At 48.9% G+C, this 14,750-nt stretch overlaps 1 protein-coding gene across 2 annotated transcripts in view; it reads right to left on the bottom strand.

Annotated features, from left to right (window-relative positions):
* Window positions 1-14,750, bottom strand: part of Rarb (retinoic acid receptor beta) — a 163,345-nt gene that overhangs the window by 3,137 nt on the left and 145,458 nt on the right. Inside the window, exons 5-7 of one of the 2 annotated variants that reach the window (XM_027932017.2) lie at window positions 13,381-13,557; window positions 1,262-1,466; window positions 312-470 (exon numbers count right to left, since the gene is read on the bottom strand). In XM_027932017.2, the coding sequence (XP_027787818.1) occupies window positions 312-470; window positions 1,262-1,466; window positions 13,381-13,557 (541 nt within the window). The remainder of the gene's footprint in view (window positions 1-311; window positions 471-1,261; window positions 1,467-13,380; window positions 13,558-14,750) is intronic. The other variant, XM_027932019.2, reaches the window with a different exon arrangement.

Raw genomic sequence — 14,750 nt, 5'->3', positions numbered from 1 at the left:
TTTTGATTTCAATGAGAGAGAAGTTCTAAAACTTTTTTAAAAGTGGCTACTAGAGGCTGGGGTTGTGGCTCAGTGGTACAGCATTTGCTTAGCATGGGTGAGGCACTGGGTTCAACCCTCAGCACCACATGAAAATAAATAAATAAAAATAAAGGTATTATATCCACTTACAACTAAAAACAAATAATAAAATTTTTTTTAAAAGTGGCTATTAAACATCCTGAATTAAAACATGGAGTTTCAAGAAACAGTGCCACCTGGTAAGGCCCTCAGTTCCACTTGGTGACTCCAGTACAGCATGGAAGGCCTACCTTTAGCACTGATGCTACGGAGATCTGTGATTTTCATTAAGATCTTTGGAAACATGTGAGGCTTGCTGGGTCGTCTTTTTCTGATGTAAATTTTTAGTGCTTCCAGCAATGGTTCTTGTAGTTTATCTACTTTTGTTGGTTCCTCAAGGTCCTGGCGGTCTAGATACCAGGAAAAGAGTATTAAACAATATCAGGAATGGAAAGGGTTATATATTTTGCAGGCTAGAGGATTCCTGCCCATTTCCCCTCTTCCTCGCTTCCTGTTCCTACTGCATTATGACTTAATTAATTTGATGATTCAGTCACATTTATTTGAATACATAGGCATCTGCTTTAAAAAGTGATTCTTAAAAATTGTCCCACTCTGTCAGAAGCACATTGGATGCCTTGGTTGCTTTCGTCCCAGGGAAAGAATTACTTCTCATGACCAGGAGATGTCACTACTAAACTGAACCTTGAGCCTTATGGTTAGAAAAGCAAGGTAAATCTGCCCCTTAATTAAAGCCATTACTTTCTAACCACTTGAGATTAAGCCTCCTGAGCCAGCAGGGGTCACTACAAAGAAGAATGCCATATTTTTTCGAGTCCTCCAAGGATGGAGGAGCCCAAGCAATAACTTGTATTCCCAGCCACTATATTAACAAACAGAACATGCAAGTCCCTTGGGTCATCATTAAAATGTCCCTAAGTAATCTATTTTACCATCGTCGATCTTCCCTTGAAAAAGTACTGTGGCAATTGGAGAAATAGCCTTTTGGCATTTCTCTCAAAGCAGAAGAATCCCAAACACCGTTATGTAATTTATCACAACGTGGAACAAATACAACAAACCCAAGCATGAATGCTTGATTCACAGGCTGTTCCCCATGCAAAATGGGGATGAGGGGTTTCCCATAAATCATAAGTTATTATTCATGGAATCTCATGAGCATTTTCTAGGTAGTTGGTACCTCCACAGATTAAGCAGATGGCACTGAGAAGGCCTGTTTCTGTGTCATCCATTTCCAAAGGCAGGAGCTGGTTGGCAAAGGTGAACACAAGATCAGTCAGAGGACCAAATCCAGCATTGTGCATCTGAGTTCGATTTAGGGTAAGGCCATCTGAAAAAGTCATGGTGTCTTGTTCTGGGGTATACCTGGTGCAAATTCTAAGAATCTGGAAGAAAAAAACATATATTTGATGGATTATCTATGCCAGTCTATCCTGAGATCATCAATCAGATGTAAGCTGGAAAGAAGTGAAGATTTCCAGGAGCTTATGTATCTCATGGAGTAGTCTGCTTCACTTTGGTAAGTGTCTTCTCCAGCTCTTTTCATTAAATAACTACAAAAGTTTAAAAAAGAAAAAGGGCTATTTAGGGAATGGTAAATAAAACACAAGAAATTGAAAAGTAACTTTATACTGAAAGTAATTCATTTAATTCAAATAAACATTTGAACTGCTACTGTGCGCCACATCCTGTGCTACTTTATCTCTCAGGCACTGGGCCAGGTGCTAGGGATAAGATGAATAATACTCTATTTTAAAGAGCCTATTTTATACCAAAAGTAAATACTAACTACCATCTATTAAATGCCAAGTGTTGGACATACCCTATACTCACTCTCTCAAACTTCTTGGTAAGGTATTATTCTTATTTGACAGATGAAGGATACAAGACTCAGATAAGCTATGCCTGGTGTCATGGTGAGAACCTGTGACTGAGTCTGACTTGAACCAAGTTAGGCCCTGTCTTCTATATAACTCTGCTCACACAGACACAGGAGTAGAAGCAGCGAGGCATGAGGGAGCTCAGAAGGAAAGCTTAGGTGTAGCCAGGGGAGAATCAAGGGCAGATCCATGAAAAGTGGCATTTCAACCCAGCCCTGACACCTAGGCAGGATTTCTATGGGCAAGAAGCCTGGGTCACTGCAGTCTCTTGATCCCACGAGATGTATCCTTCCTAGGAAGCCTGCAGCTTTCTTGACAGCTCACTGCACAGTGCCCCTAGGCCTCACTGGGAACGTGATCGACTTAAACACCTTGCTTCTAGGGACAGTCTGTTCTCAGGTTCCCTCTGCCCTCAGTCCTGCTAGGTAGCTCTGTGCACTCCAGAGCACTCAGCCTCCTAGAACTACACTGTTCTTGACCAACAAGGGTCAAAGTCCTCTGCAGAACAAGTTCCCATACTTTACTTTTCCCTCTGGGAAAGTCCCAGAGTTGCTAGAAGCAGAGAGAGAGAGAGAGAGAGAGAGAGAGAGAGAGAGAGAGAGAGAGAGTGTTAAATGCACTCTGGACAGAAGTGACTATCCCAGAAGTTTGAGGGAACTGTTTTTTCCAGATGCTGTACTCAGTTTGGGGGTGACCTTCATGAGTGTCTACTTCTGTGTCAACCTGGAGGAGAACAGATGTGATCTGAAAGGCCAGCATTCTTGCAGTTCCATGGCCACATGCCCAGCAAGTGGCCCTCTGAGGAAGACACCTACAAGGGAACTGCTCGGAGGAAAAGCGCGCCCCCCTGCCCTGCCCACAGTCCCACCAGGGTTCCTGAAACAAAAATTTGTGTCACATCTTTCATCTTGTCAGGGAACTGCTGGGCTTGGAGGAACGACACTTCCATGGGCAAGGCCATCTCGAGAGGCAAGGTGATCAGCAAGAGCCTCCCACCCTCTGGACCACAGTAACCAGGGGACTGGGCTGTTGCTCTAGACAGCACACAGGCTCCTGTGCTGGCTCTGGCTATCTCCAAGACAGTGACTCAGGAGCTGGCCATCCTCCCACAAACAGGACTCCAGTGTGAACCTGGAAGGAGGCACCAGGACTCCCCGTGGAGGGACTTGGCTCTGCCAGCAACAACAAAACTAGTGTCTTCCTGGTTAGAATCCCGAGAAGAGCCATTAGCACTTCTCACCCCCAACACCTAGGAGCTAAAGTTTCATTCATCTCCTACCCTGTGCCGGCCTGTGCTGAGTAAAGCAATTGCATGTGCTACCTCTCATATCAACCCATGAGTGAAGTGACACCCTCACCCCATATGACAGACAAGGGAACAAAGCCGAAGGGCTTATCCTAGGTCACATAACTACTTGGAGACATGAAATGATTAAGGCTATTTCCAGAGCCTGTTCCCTTACCCATTGCTCCAAAGTTGCCTCCTCTCTTTATGCCAATATCCAAACTCAGACACCTCTCTACGGTTAGCTGACCCCTGGCCTAGTGTTGACTGGATGTCAGCCTCATTTGTCCCACTGGCTGGTGGCTCTGTGCAGCATGCAATCTGCACAGCTATTCTGTGCCCCACCTGGTGTCCAGGAGTGCAGAGCCTGTGGCCTGGAAACAGAAACTTCACGTGACAGGGGAGAAGAACAGTGGGGGTCAGGCCCTGTTCTCAACACTTCCTAATGTCCCTGTTGTATGACCACGTGGCACAGTGAACTGGAAAGTACCCCATTGTGAGATCATGAACGTGAGTGATTTATCATAATATCACAGCGAGCTCTCATCTCACTGGACAGGTGGTCATGTTCCCCTCTCAGATATTTGTCCAAGGATCTCTTTGACACAGTCCCATCATTCCCTCTAGGTGCCTGACTGGCTGATGTGTCTCACCTCATCTTGGTAGCTAAGGGGGTACGAAGCCATTCCCCATCTGAATAGCAAGGAACCCCAGACATCAAGGGGCACACACATTCCCTGAAAGGAACCCAGGACATAAAGCATGGTGCCCAGGACCACACAAGCAATGGTAGGATGCCTCAAGTTCCTTCAGCTCCTGGGAGAAACCTGAGGAAGCACCGGCTCCCAAGGGAGCTATCACGTGACCAAGTCAGTATGCTCAATACCCATAGGTTCAAAACCTCCAGACACGTTTATAGTCCGGAATCACATGGATAAATAACTCTTTGCACCTTTAACATTCTATTGAAATGGGCATGCATGGGATCTGTCCCCCAGAAGAATGAAGGAACCCAGGGATTTGCTGGAAACAGAACAACTAGACTTAGGAATTGGAAAGTTGTCAACTGCTTGCTTGAATTTAATTGCAAACTGCAGCACACAAACTCCCTATTTGGAGGGATTTTCTTTCCCCAAAGCTGGACCGTGTCTGGATTCTGATGAAGAATTTAAACTATGTTCTTTCTCCCAGGAAAGTTCAAAACCAAGCATAAAGGGTGCATCCAGAGACGGATGCACGTGGCCTGAGAAGAGAGGGTTGGTTCAATGTCATCTTTTATCCAAGGGGCCTTCTTTCCCTGGGTCTGCCCTGAAACAGGCTGGGCCCAGTGTGTAGCATCCTCCTAACAGCTACTGGCTGCTGCTGCCTTCAGAGAGAAACGAAGCAGTTTCATTCTGTCACACTGAAATCAAATGCCAGAGGCAACCACCAAGCTCTTCTCTGGGATGAAAACATGCTTTGTTTGAAAGGAGGGTATCTCCTCTCGAAAGACCAGCACGCAGGCCCCACGAGAGGGGTAAAAATAGCCTGGGCCAGGCTGACGCACCAAAGGAGAATCCTGTGGGACAGCACAAAGCTCCTGTTGATGGTCCAGGCTGATTCACTCCGAGGCACAAGAACCCTTTCTTCCTGCCTTCGCCTAAGACAACCATGTGTCTTTCCACCACTTTGAACAAGCACGTGCCTGCTGTGTGCCTTCTTGGAGCAGCTTGATTGACAGTCTTGCAAAAATGTATGTAGGAACCCAGAGGCAGAGCCACAGACTCGTCCACCAACCTGCCAGTGCCTCTCCTCTGGTGAGTGCCTTTAAGGATTCCTTCATTTCCACCCCTGCTAGAGAATACTATGAGGTCAGTCCACAGCGGCCAGCACACGCCATTCAAGGTGTTCATCAGCAGAGTAACTGTTCCTTGCTAAAACAGGCCTAATGGCTTCCCGTTGGTCATCTTGAGATGCTGAGAGGCACACTGTTCTCTCTGTTTTCCATGATTTTCCCTTGATCTTCACGTGCCTGACTCTGCTTACGAGAGCTCAGCTTAAAGTTCAGCTTCTCAGAAAATACAGTTGTTGTGTTTCCTAAAACCCATTTTTCTGTGGCTGCAGATTGTCAAGTCCCCCTCAATCCTTCAGATGACTAGGGCCCTCGCTGGCTCCTTGACTGCAACTTTATGCAAGATGCCGAGCCAGGACCATCCCGCTAAGTTAGCACCAGACTCCTGACCCACAGTGACATGTGAGATGACAATGCTCATTGTTTAAGCTGATAAGTCTAGTGGTTATATATTATGCAGCAATAGATGTCTTCTTAGAGCTCAGTTTATCCTGCTCTTGAACTAAAGACGGATCAAACTATACCGTATATTCTCTATATGTCTGACTTTTGTTCACTCAATATGATGTAAGAGTCTCCCATGTTTGGTGTATGCAGCAGTAGATCATTTTTTTTCCTTGCTGTATAGTATTCTACAGCATGACCCACCATCCTGTTTTATTTTCTTTATAATATTTTGTCACTTTCTGGGTTTATTGGCCTATCTCCCTTTTAGAATATAAGCTCTGAGAATGAGACTGCTCTTGATCCATCTTGCTTTCTGCAGTGTCACTAACATCTAGGACAGTACCTTCCACACTGCAGATGGTTAATAAATACCTGTTAAATAAATGGACAGGATTCCCTCATCAGACCCTCTTTCGCCTCATAAGCGAATTGCTCAGCTTTTCATCAAAGGAGAAAGTGCAAATTGCTCAATCTCTTTGTCTCTATGCTGATTGTATTTGAAAGTTATGGGAAGATACTGATCTGATTTGACTACCTGTCCCCAAGTGCTTGTGAGAGAGTTTCAGCAAGATAATAACAACAATGACACATATAGGGCACCCAGAATGTTCTCCCAGTGGATCTGCCTCCAGCCTGCCCTCTCTGAGAAGGAAACCTACGTGCTGGATTGCATTGTACTCGCTTTCCAGACCAGCACTCTAGCTGGCCACTTTAAAAAAAGAGAAACAGGTGAAGTTATTTTAGTAATATACTTTGGACATAGTATGTCCAAAATTGTTTCAAAATGGAATCAATATTTTAAAAAATGTCATTAAGAAAAAATGGTTACACTTCTGAATACTAAGTTGCAATTGCAACTTCAGCCACAGGGCAAGGTCCTCCCTGGCTACGGGTGACATGTGGCTACTGAAGAGGGCAGCGCAGCTTCCGAGGCTGCCCAGTACTTCACAGTTCGACAAGGCAATGGGGCTTCCCGCATACTGATGGAGATGATGATGACAGTTTGCTTAAAGAGGCACTTGCTGTGAGCCAGGAATTAGTTCATTCTCCCAACAACCTAACTGGGGAGGAGCTACCATCATACCCATTTCACTGATGGGTAACGGAGGCCCACAAAGGTTGTTTAGTTTCTATGTGGCAGAGCTAAGGTCTGAACCCAGGGAGTCTGGCTGTGGCGCCTGCTCCTTGCTCACTGACTTCCTCACCATGGCCGACCAGGGAACAGGTCCAAACTCATGGGCAGGTAAACTGAGGCTCAGAGAGACACAAAACCTCCTCCTCCTGGCATATGTGACCTGACACAATGCTGAAGCCTGAACTCACTCAGGCTGCGGGGCTCCAAGATGAGAGTTTGCTTCTCTGCATCCTGGGCTGGTGTCTACTGAGTCCCTGGGAAGGGGACGCAAGGTCTGCATGGGAACCACCCTCCGTGGCCGCCACACGGTCTCCAGGACCTCAGGACTCACAAATCATGTTTTGAAGTGATGCAGGCAGTCCTTTCTGCGTCACCAGAAGCCAGGTGCCGCTGTGACTGGCATGGGAAAGTTCTCCTTAGGGGAAGGGAGGGCAGAGGGCAGCAGGAACCAGAGAAACTGAGCGCCCCACAGGGCAGGACCTCCCCCAGGCTTGCACAGTGCGGGGCTCAGACAACAGCACACAGGCTGCGATTCGAAATTTCACCCCCGACTTGACTCAACCACTTACTCAACCCAGATCTTCACCAAAGGCCTTTTCCTGCTTCAGCAACCAACCCCCACCTGGTGGCTGTCCTCTCTGCGCCCATGGCCTCATGCAGAAGGCACAGCCAACCCACTGCCAAGTACACCATGTCTTCAGGCAGGGTAGTGACAGCGCCCAGCCGTGAGGGGCTGCGGATCAAGTGTGGTCAGGGAAGACTTTTCTGGAGACGTGGCCTTCAGGCTGTGAGGGGGAGCTGGCCAGGAAAAGGGATGGAAAGAGTTTAGTGTGGTCCAGTTGGCCCAGGAAGGAGGGACATTGTGCCTCCGATCCTGAGCAGCCAGGTGGGCAGGTGGGTGACTTGAAAACCCTGACTTGCATTTCAATGTCAAAAGCAGAGTTACTTTTTGAAACTCAGTCTCCCCCACAGACTTTTAACAAATCATCTTCTCATCAGAGAATTGCTCAATGTCTCCTGTTACGGTTTGGATGTGAGGTGTCCCCCAAAAGCTCATGTGTGCGACAACAACGCAAAAGGTTTAGGGGAGAGATGATTGGGTTGTGGGAGCCTGAACCCAATCAGTGAATTGATCTTCTGATGGGATTAACTGGGTGGTGGCTGAGGGTGGGTAGGTAGGGTGTGGCTGAAGGACGGCCATTGGGATCCAGCCTTGGGGTATAGATTTTTGCATCTGCAAGTGGATTCTTTCTCTGTTTTCTGATCACTTATGGACCACTTCCCTGGGCCACACATGGTGTCCTGCCTCACCTCAAGCCTTGAGGAATGGAGTCTGCTGTCTATGGACCATGACCTCTTAAACCATCAGCCCCCAAATAACTCTTTCTCCTCCACAGTTGTTCTGGTTGGATCTTTATTCAGAGGCTGAAAACCCCCTCACAGAACCCTACAGGTCTTTGGATCCCCCCTGGGGGGGTCTCAGGGTCCTCGTTTATAAAAATGTGGATAATAACAGAATCTGTGAGGATGTACTGAGGCTCAACCATTGTAACGTGTAAGGGGACTGAGGCTTACAAGGCACTGAACACTGTACCGAACTATATGTACCACATTTCACTTTCTCCAGACCCTAAAAGGAAGCTTACTATCACCTTCATCTTAAATATGAGGAAACTGAATGTCAGACAGGGGTAGTAATTTACCCAAGGTCACACAGCTAGTAGGAAGCAAAGCCAGAGTTTGAACCCAGGCATGCTGGTTTCAGAGACCACACCTGTAGTCCCTATCCAGAGCTGGGGCAAGCTGAAGAGGAGCAGGATGAATGGGCAGCCATGTTTGTGGATGGAGTAGGGGTGGGGCAGGGGAGATAAGTACTGTGGTAAAACTGGGGACAGGACCAGGCCAGGTGGAAGGGCAGGGCCTCATCCCTTCTCTCCACCATCATGTTCCCAGTGACTGGCCCACAGTAAGTGCTCAGCAAATCTGTGTGAGAATCATTTCTTCAACTCATAGGCACTCAGCACCTTCTGACAATACAGAATGGACATCCACACCACCGTCAGACCCAGGCATGGCTCCCTCAACACCCAGGGGTTTTTATGGCCCTGAGAATGCAAATGTACATGCCTTCCTGAGCTCAGCTCCTCCTGCTTCTATATTCCTGGCAACAGGTAAAATACCATCTAATCTATTGATGTGCTTCTTAGCCATCCCTCGCCAGCATCCCCCCCCCCACCCCGCAGAAGCCCAGGAGTAGGAGAAAGGGGAAGTAGTGAGAGAGGGAGGAGGAGGAGAAAATGAAGAAGATGCAGGAGCTGGCACGGTGGCACACACCTATCACCCCAGCAGCTCGGGAGGCTGAGGCAAGAGGATGGAAGAGTTCAAAGCCAGCCTCAGCAAAAGTGAGGCGCTAAGCAACTCAGTGAGACCCTGTCTCTAAATAAAATACAAAATAGGGCTGGGGATGGGGCTCAGTGGTTGAGTGCCCCTGAGTTCAATCCCTGGCACCCCCCCCCCAAAAAAAAAAAAAGATGCAGGAGAATAAGCAAGAAGGAGACAGGACAGCAGAGCTCAGGCCAGGGGCTGCCCGGGGAGCTGTCCCCTGCTGGTCGTGAGCACGGCCCAGGGACGCCTCAAGTCTTGGGTGAGGAAAGAGTACAAGTCCACCCACAGGCTGGGGCTGGGGCTGAGTGGCAGGACGCTTGCCCAGCCTGTGTGAGGCCCTGGGTTCTATTCTCAGCACCACATAGAATTAAAATAAAGGTCCACTGACAACTGAAAAAAATATTAGGAAAAAAGTCTGCCCACAGTTCTTATGAAGAGCTTGCCCATCAAAACACAGGCATTTTGGCTGCTTGGTGTCTGCGTGAGAAAATCATGAAATTCAAAGCCAGGTCTGAGCACCCCCATCCCAGCCCTGTGCGGGCAGCCGCCCCCTGGGCTCCAAGCTGAAGGGTCCCTGCCAAGCAGAGGCCGGGAAGGAGGTCCCTGAGGTGGTGGCGAGGCAGGGTCGTGGGCAGGTGAAGCTTTGCCTTGCCCTTCTTCCTGGGTTACGGGGTCTCCTCCTTCTGGATCATAAATCCTCTCTGCCCCAGAGACCTGCTGCAGGAGCCACAGCTGACGGCATCTTCTGACCAACCCTGCTCATCATGCGATCAGAGACAAATGGCCCTGCCTTGTTGGGAAGCCACACACAATACAAGGGGATGGTTGGCTCTGAATGGGTGGCACTCGGGCCTGGTGACGCTTGGGACAACCTTGACTTTCTAGGGATTGAGAACAACCTCAGCCTGTCGGTCCATCTGACTGTGTCCATACATCGATGGCCTAGATGATAGTCTCATCCAAAAGATGCTCCTTAGCCGGGCGCGGTGGCGTACACCTGTAATCCTAGTGACTCGGGAGGCTGAGGCAGGAGGATAGCGAGTTCAAAGCCAGCCTCAGCAAAAGTGAGATCCTAAGCAACTCAGTGAGACCCTGTCTCTAAATAAAATACAAAATAGGGCTGGGGATATGGCTCAGTGGCCAAGTGTCCCAGTACCAAAAACAAAACAAAACAAAACAAATGCTCTTTGTCTGGGATCCTGTGATTAATTTCCTTTGCTACAAATTCTTAGAAATGAGCTCTTGTCTAGGATCGAATAAGTCTACCTTTTTCTCTGTCTCATGTGATGGGAGGTCTCTGCCCTCCCCCAATGAGGGTTTTTTCCTCCTCTTCCAGTTGAGGTATGGGATTGTCAGCAAAAAGGCACAGCCCTCTGTGAAGCAATCAAATATTGAACTAACCCATGCACATACGTGAGTCCCCAGCTTTGCCCTCACTTTCCACACCAATGGCTGAGCACGTGGGAGGTTGCTTCTGCCCACGATCGCATTTGATTCCATTTAGGAATTGCCATATTCAACACCTTATTTGCTCGATTTTCTCTCCTTTACATAGGTAAACTGAGGCTTGGAGAGCTTCTGCCTTGCTCACTGAGGGGCTGATTCTTGGATGCACAGGTAAGTTGGAGGAGCTGTGTGGGACAGTGGGAAAGATGGCTGCCCGAGGCTGGGAGGGGATCTTTCGGGGCGATTTAAATCTCATGGAGACCACATCCAGATCACTGAGCATGCGGCTTTGCAGAAACAAGACAAGACGCTTTCCTGTGGGATCTCAAAGCATCAAGCGTCCCTCTCTTTCCATTCTTTCCAAAAGGCTGGGGCTGGGACTGGGAAAATCACAAACTATTACCATCTGGCAAGACTGAGAAATCAGCAGAGGGTCAAGGTCAGAGCAGGAGCCTTGAGAAGGCTCCAGGTCCTGGGGGGGGGGGGGTGGCCTCGTGATGCAGGGGTGTCTGAATGACACAGCATTTTTTTTGTTTTTGTTTTTTTTGGTGTGGACTTGATTTGCTGTGTCACCTCACAGATCACTCAGCCACTGTAGGACTCTGAGGCTGCTCTTATGTGACAGTAACCCAGGCTACTATCTTAGAGGGCACCCTGAGGCTTAGATGAAATCCGACTGAGCTTTCCATTTTAAACACCTGTCAGCAAAGCACTAACTAACAAGCCCAGCATCGCTACTTCTTACTCCACTTGCTCACTATCAACATCATTACTGATTTGCCCAAGATTCTGTCAATCTGGCTGCTTCTCTCCCTGTGGCCCATACCTCTCACACCTCCACCACTCCCAAGGGATCCTGTTCGTTTCCTGTCCTCTTTTATACCTTCTTTAGGACTCTGGAATCAAAAGGGTTTTGAGGATGGGCTCCAGTACTCGCCTGACTTGGTGGTGACTCACCCAGCCTCTAGCCCCTGATCTGTAAAATGGGCTGAATCTCCAACCCTCACAGAGTTCTGTGAGGCCCAAAGAATGAGGGTCAGCAAACTACAGGTGAGTGCTGCTCTGATGTTTTGGCTCTTCTGAAAGCTTCCGAGTTTACCCAGACCCTCTGACTTCATGAGAAGAAGAAAACATTTGCTCTCGGGATCTCTGGCACCTGTGGGTGACTGAGTCCCCATTGACACCCTTCCTCAGATCTAGTTAGAAAATCAAGGGTCATGCAGACATTTGTTTCCTAATGACCATCCTCTGGCTTGAATGTGTCTTCCACATTTCATGGTTGGAAATGGACACAAATTCCTATGTCACAAATGGAGGTGGGCCTTTGGGAGATAATTGGGACTAAACAAGGTCATAAGGCTGGGGCTTTATAAGAAGAGGGGGGACCTGAGCTGGCAACCAGGCTCTGTATCATATAACACCCTCTACCATGTCATGATTCAGAAGGCCCTCACCGGATTCTGAGCAGCTGTCAATGCTGGGCTTTGGGCTTCCCAGCCTCCAGAACCTCTATTCTTTGTAAATGATGTGTCTTGGGCCTTTTTTTATAGCAACAGAAAATGCATCAAGACACACCGCACCCAGGGTCCTCTCTCCTCCTGAGTGGATTGCACGTGTGTGTGTTTAATTGCAATAATGGTTTCTGCTTTGCAGAAGGGTTTATACCCAAAGCTATGAAAGACATAATAAAAAGAAAAATCCATGCTTTCAAAGCACCTCAAGGGTTCCCTATTTTCTAATACATCCCTTCCACATCCCTTCCACTTCCTCCATAGGTCTCTCTGCACACCCTCCACCTCCACATCCAGCTCCCATGCCCAAGGAAACAGTCCTGGCCAGAACTGGTCACCCCATTCCAGAAGCCTCTACTGGGCAGAGAACAAATGGACATCCAGCCAGCAGAGGCCAGCAGAGACCAGGCAGGAGAGATGTGACAGAAGCCTCACCCTCTCCAAGGCTCTAGAAGCTGCAGTGTGACGGTGGCAGGGAGCCCAGAGGCACCAGGAATCCCCCTCGTACACTCAAGGAAACAGGCCCCCAGAGGTGCTATGGACTCCGTGTGTCCTGTCCCCGACATTCCTAGGGTTGAGCCCCAGCCCCCCAGGCGATGGTATTAAGTAGGCCTGGGGAAAATCAGGTTGGGATGAGGTCCCGAGGGCAGGGCCCCACGAAGGCACTGGTCCCTTGTAAGGAGATCAAAGGACCAGAGGGAGGCACTCCTCTTGCACACTCTCTCCCCCACTTGAGGACACAGCAGGAAGCCATGCGTCTGGGATCCAGCAGAAGAGCCCTCTCCAAGCACCCACAGCCCTGGCTCCCTGATCTTAGACTTCCGGCCTCTTGAGCTATGAGCAAAAACCTGTGGTGGCCGAGGCCACCTGGTATCTGAGAGGGCAAGAGGAAGGGGGTTTTCCCAATGCCAAAGATGGAGGTGGTGCCAGGCTGGGAGGAGGGGCTGCAGCCAGGGTGTCACCATGCCACCTCCAATCAGCTTGGCCTGGAGAATCCTCACGGTCTTTCCAACACCTCCAGGGCTGTCCATGAAGGGGTACCAATGTCCACTGAGGCAGGGGGAGCAGAGTGACAGAGAGGAATGTGATCCTTCTAATGACTGGCCTGGCCTGTGCTGGAAAGAGGCCTCTTAGGAGGCAGGCAGCAGGCCGTGGGCGGAGGTCTAAGATGGGTCCCTGTCCCAACATCACTGTAGGGGGTTCCTAGGCTGGGCACGGAGGGCAGGAAGGTCTGTCCAGCTCCAGGGAGCCCCTGAGCTCTTGGTTATCAATGGAGAGAGGAACAGATAGGACGGGACTTAGTGGGCACAGCGGGCAGCAGACTCTCAGTTCCCTCCTCCCACCGGCCTTGCCCCCAGGAGGGGGTCTAGAGCTCCTACCAGGATGTCCAGGCAGGCAGCCTTCAGCAGGGTGATCTGGTCTGCGATGGTCAAGCCGGTGAAACCTGGCAGGCGTTTCGCAAACTCCACGATTTTAATAATGCACTTGGTGGCCAGTTCACTGAATTTGTCCCAGAGGCCCAGGTCCAGTCGAACTCGATGGTCAGCACTGGAATTCTGAGAGAGAGAGAGAGAGAGAGAGAGAAAATGCCATCAGGTGTGGTTTCTGGAAGCCCAACACAGGCAGAGAGCTCACCACATCTTCTACTGATGGGCTCATGTTTCAGCTCCACCTCAGAGCTCCTTGGTGGCAGGATACATTTTTAGCCTGGATTCATCCTTTTCAAATGCTCAGAATTGTCTACGTGTACCACCAGATAATCATGTTAACAGACGAGGGCAAGTGTCTGTGTATGCAGTTATCCAGCTAATAAATGAAGTTGAGATGACAGAATGAGGATTTACTACTTGTATATAACCCTGTGAAATGGGGACACTAGGCCCTGACCATCAGAGGTTAATAATGTCTTTAAAAATGGGTAACGGAAGGCTGGGTGTCATGGCACAAGCCTATAATCATAGTGACTCAGGAGGCTGAGGCAGGAGGATCACAAGTTTGAGACAAGCCTCAGCAACTTAGTGAGGCCCTGTCTCAAAATAAAAACTTTTATAAAAATTAAAAGGGCTGGGGTGTGGCTCAGTGGTAAAGTGGCCCTGAGTTCAATCCCAGTATCAAAACAAAACAAAACACACACGCACGCGTGCACACACACACACACACACGCACGCACACACGTAACTGGCCCATGAGGGTCCTGACGAAAATACACACCACACAGCACCACAGTCTGGCCCAAATCAAACTTGAATCAGATGGAGCCTCTTGATTTAACTGCAGGAAATCCAGGAATATTAATATAAATATGAATATAAACGACACCACAGGAATGCCACTGTCCACCTCCAGAGTTCTGGAAACTCTACAGAACCAGAGAATGGGTTTCTTCAAGAAATGCACTTGGAAAAATGAAATGGAGAGATATCTATGAATTAAAAACCCAAATGCTTCAATACTGATAGACAAGAAATGGGTTTGGGTCTGGAATGTTCCACAAAGGCTCACATGTTGAAGGCTTGATCCGCAATGCAGCAGTGTTTTGAGGTCGCCCTGGGGGGCATGATTGGATCATGAGGGCTCTGACCCCATGGGTGGATTGATCCATTGAGGGAGTCAGAGCTGAAGTGACTGTTGGGAAGTGGTGGAGGCTGAAGGAGGTGGGAGTGTGTCCTCGCCCCGGGGGCAAGCCCTTGGGGACTCTATGTTGTTCTTCACCCCTTCCTCTCTCACTGTGCTTCCCAGATGCCACGAG

This window comes from Marmota flaviventris, chromosome 1 (genome assembly GCF_047511675.1).
Source record: "Marmota flaviventris isolate mMarFla1 chromosome 1, mMarFla1.hap1, whole genome shotgun sequence".
Lineage (NCBI taxonomy): Eukaryota > Metazoa > Chordata > Mammalia > Rodentia > Sciuridae > Marmota > Marmota flaviventris.
This window is presented reverse-complemented; position numbering and strand designations above follow the sequence as displayed.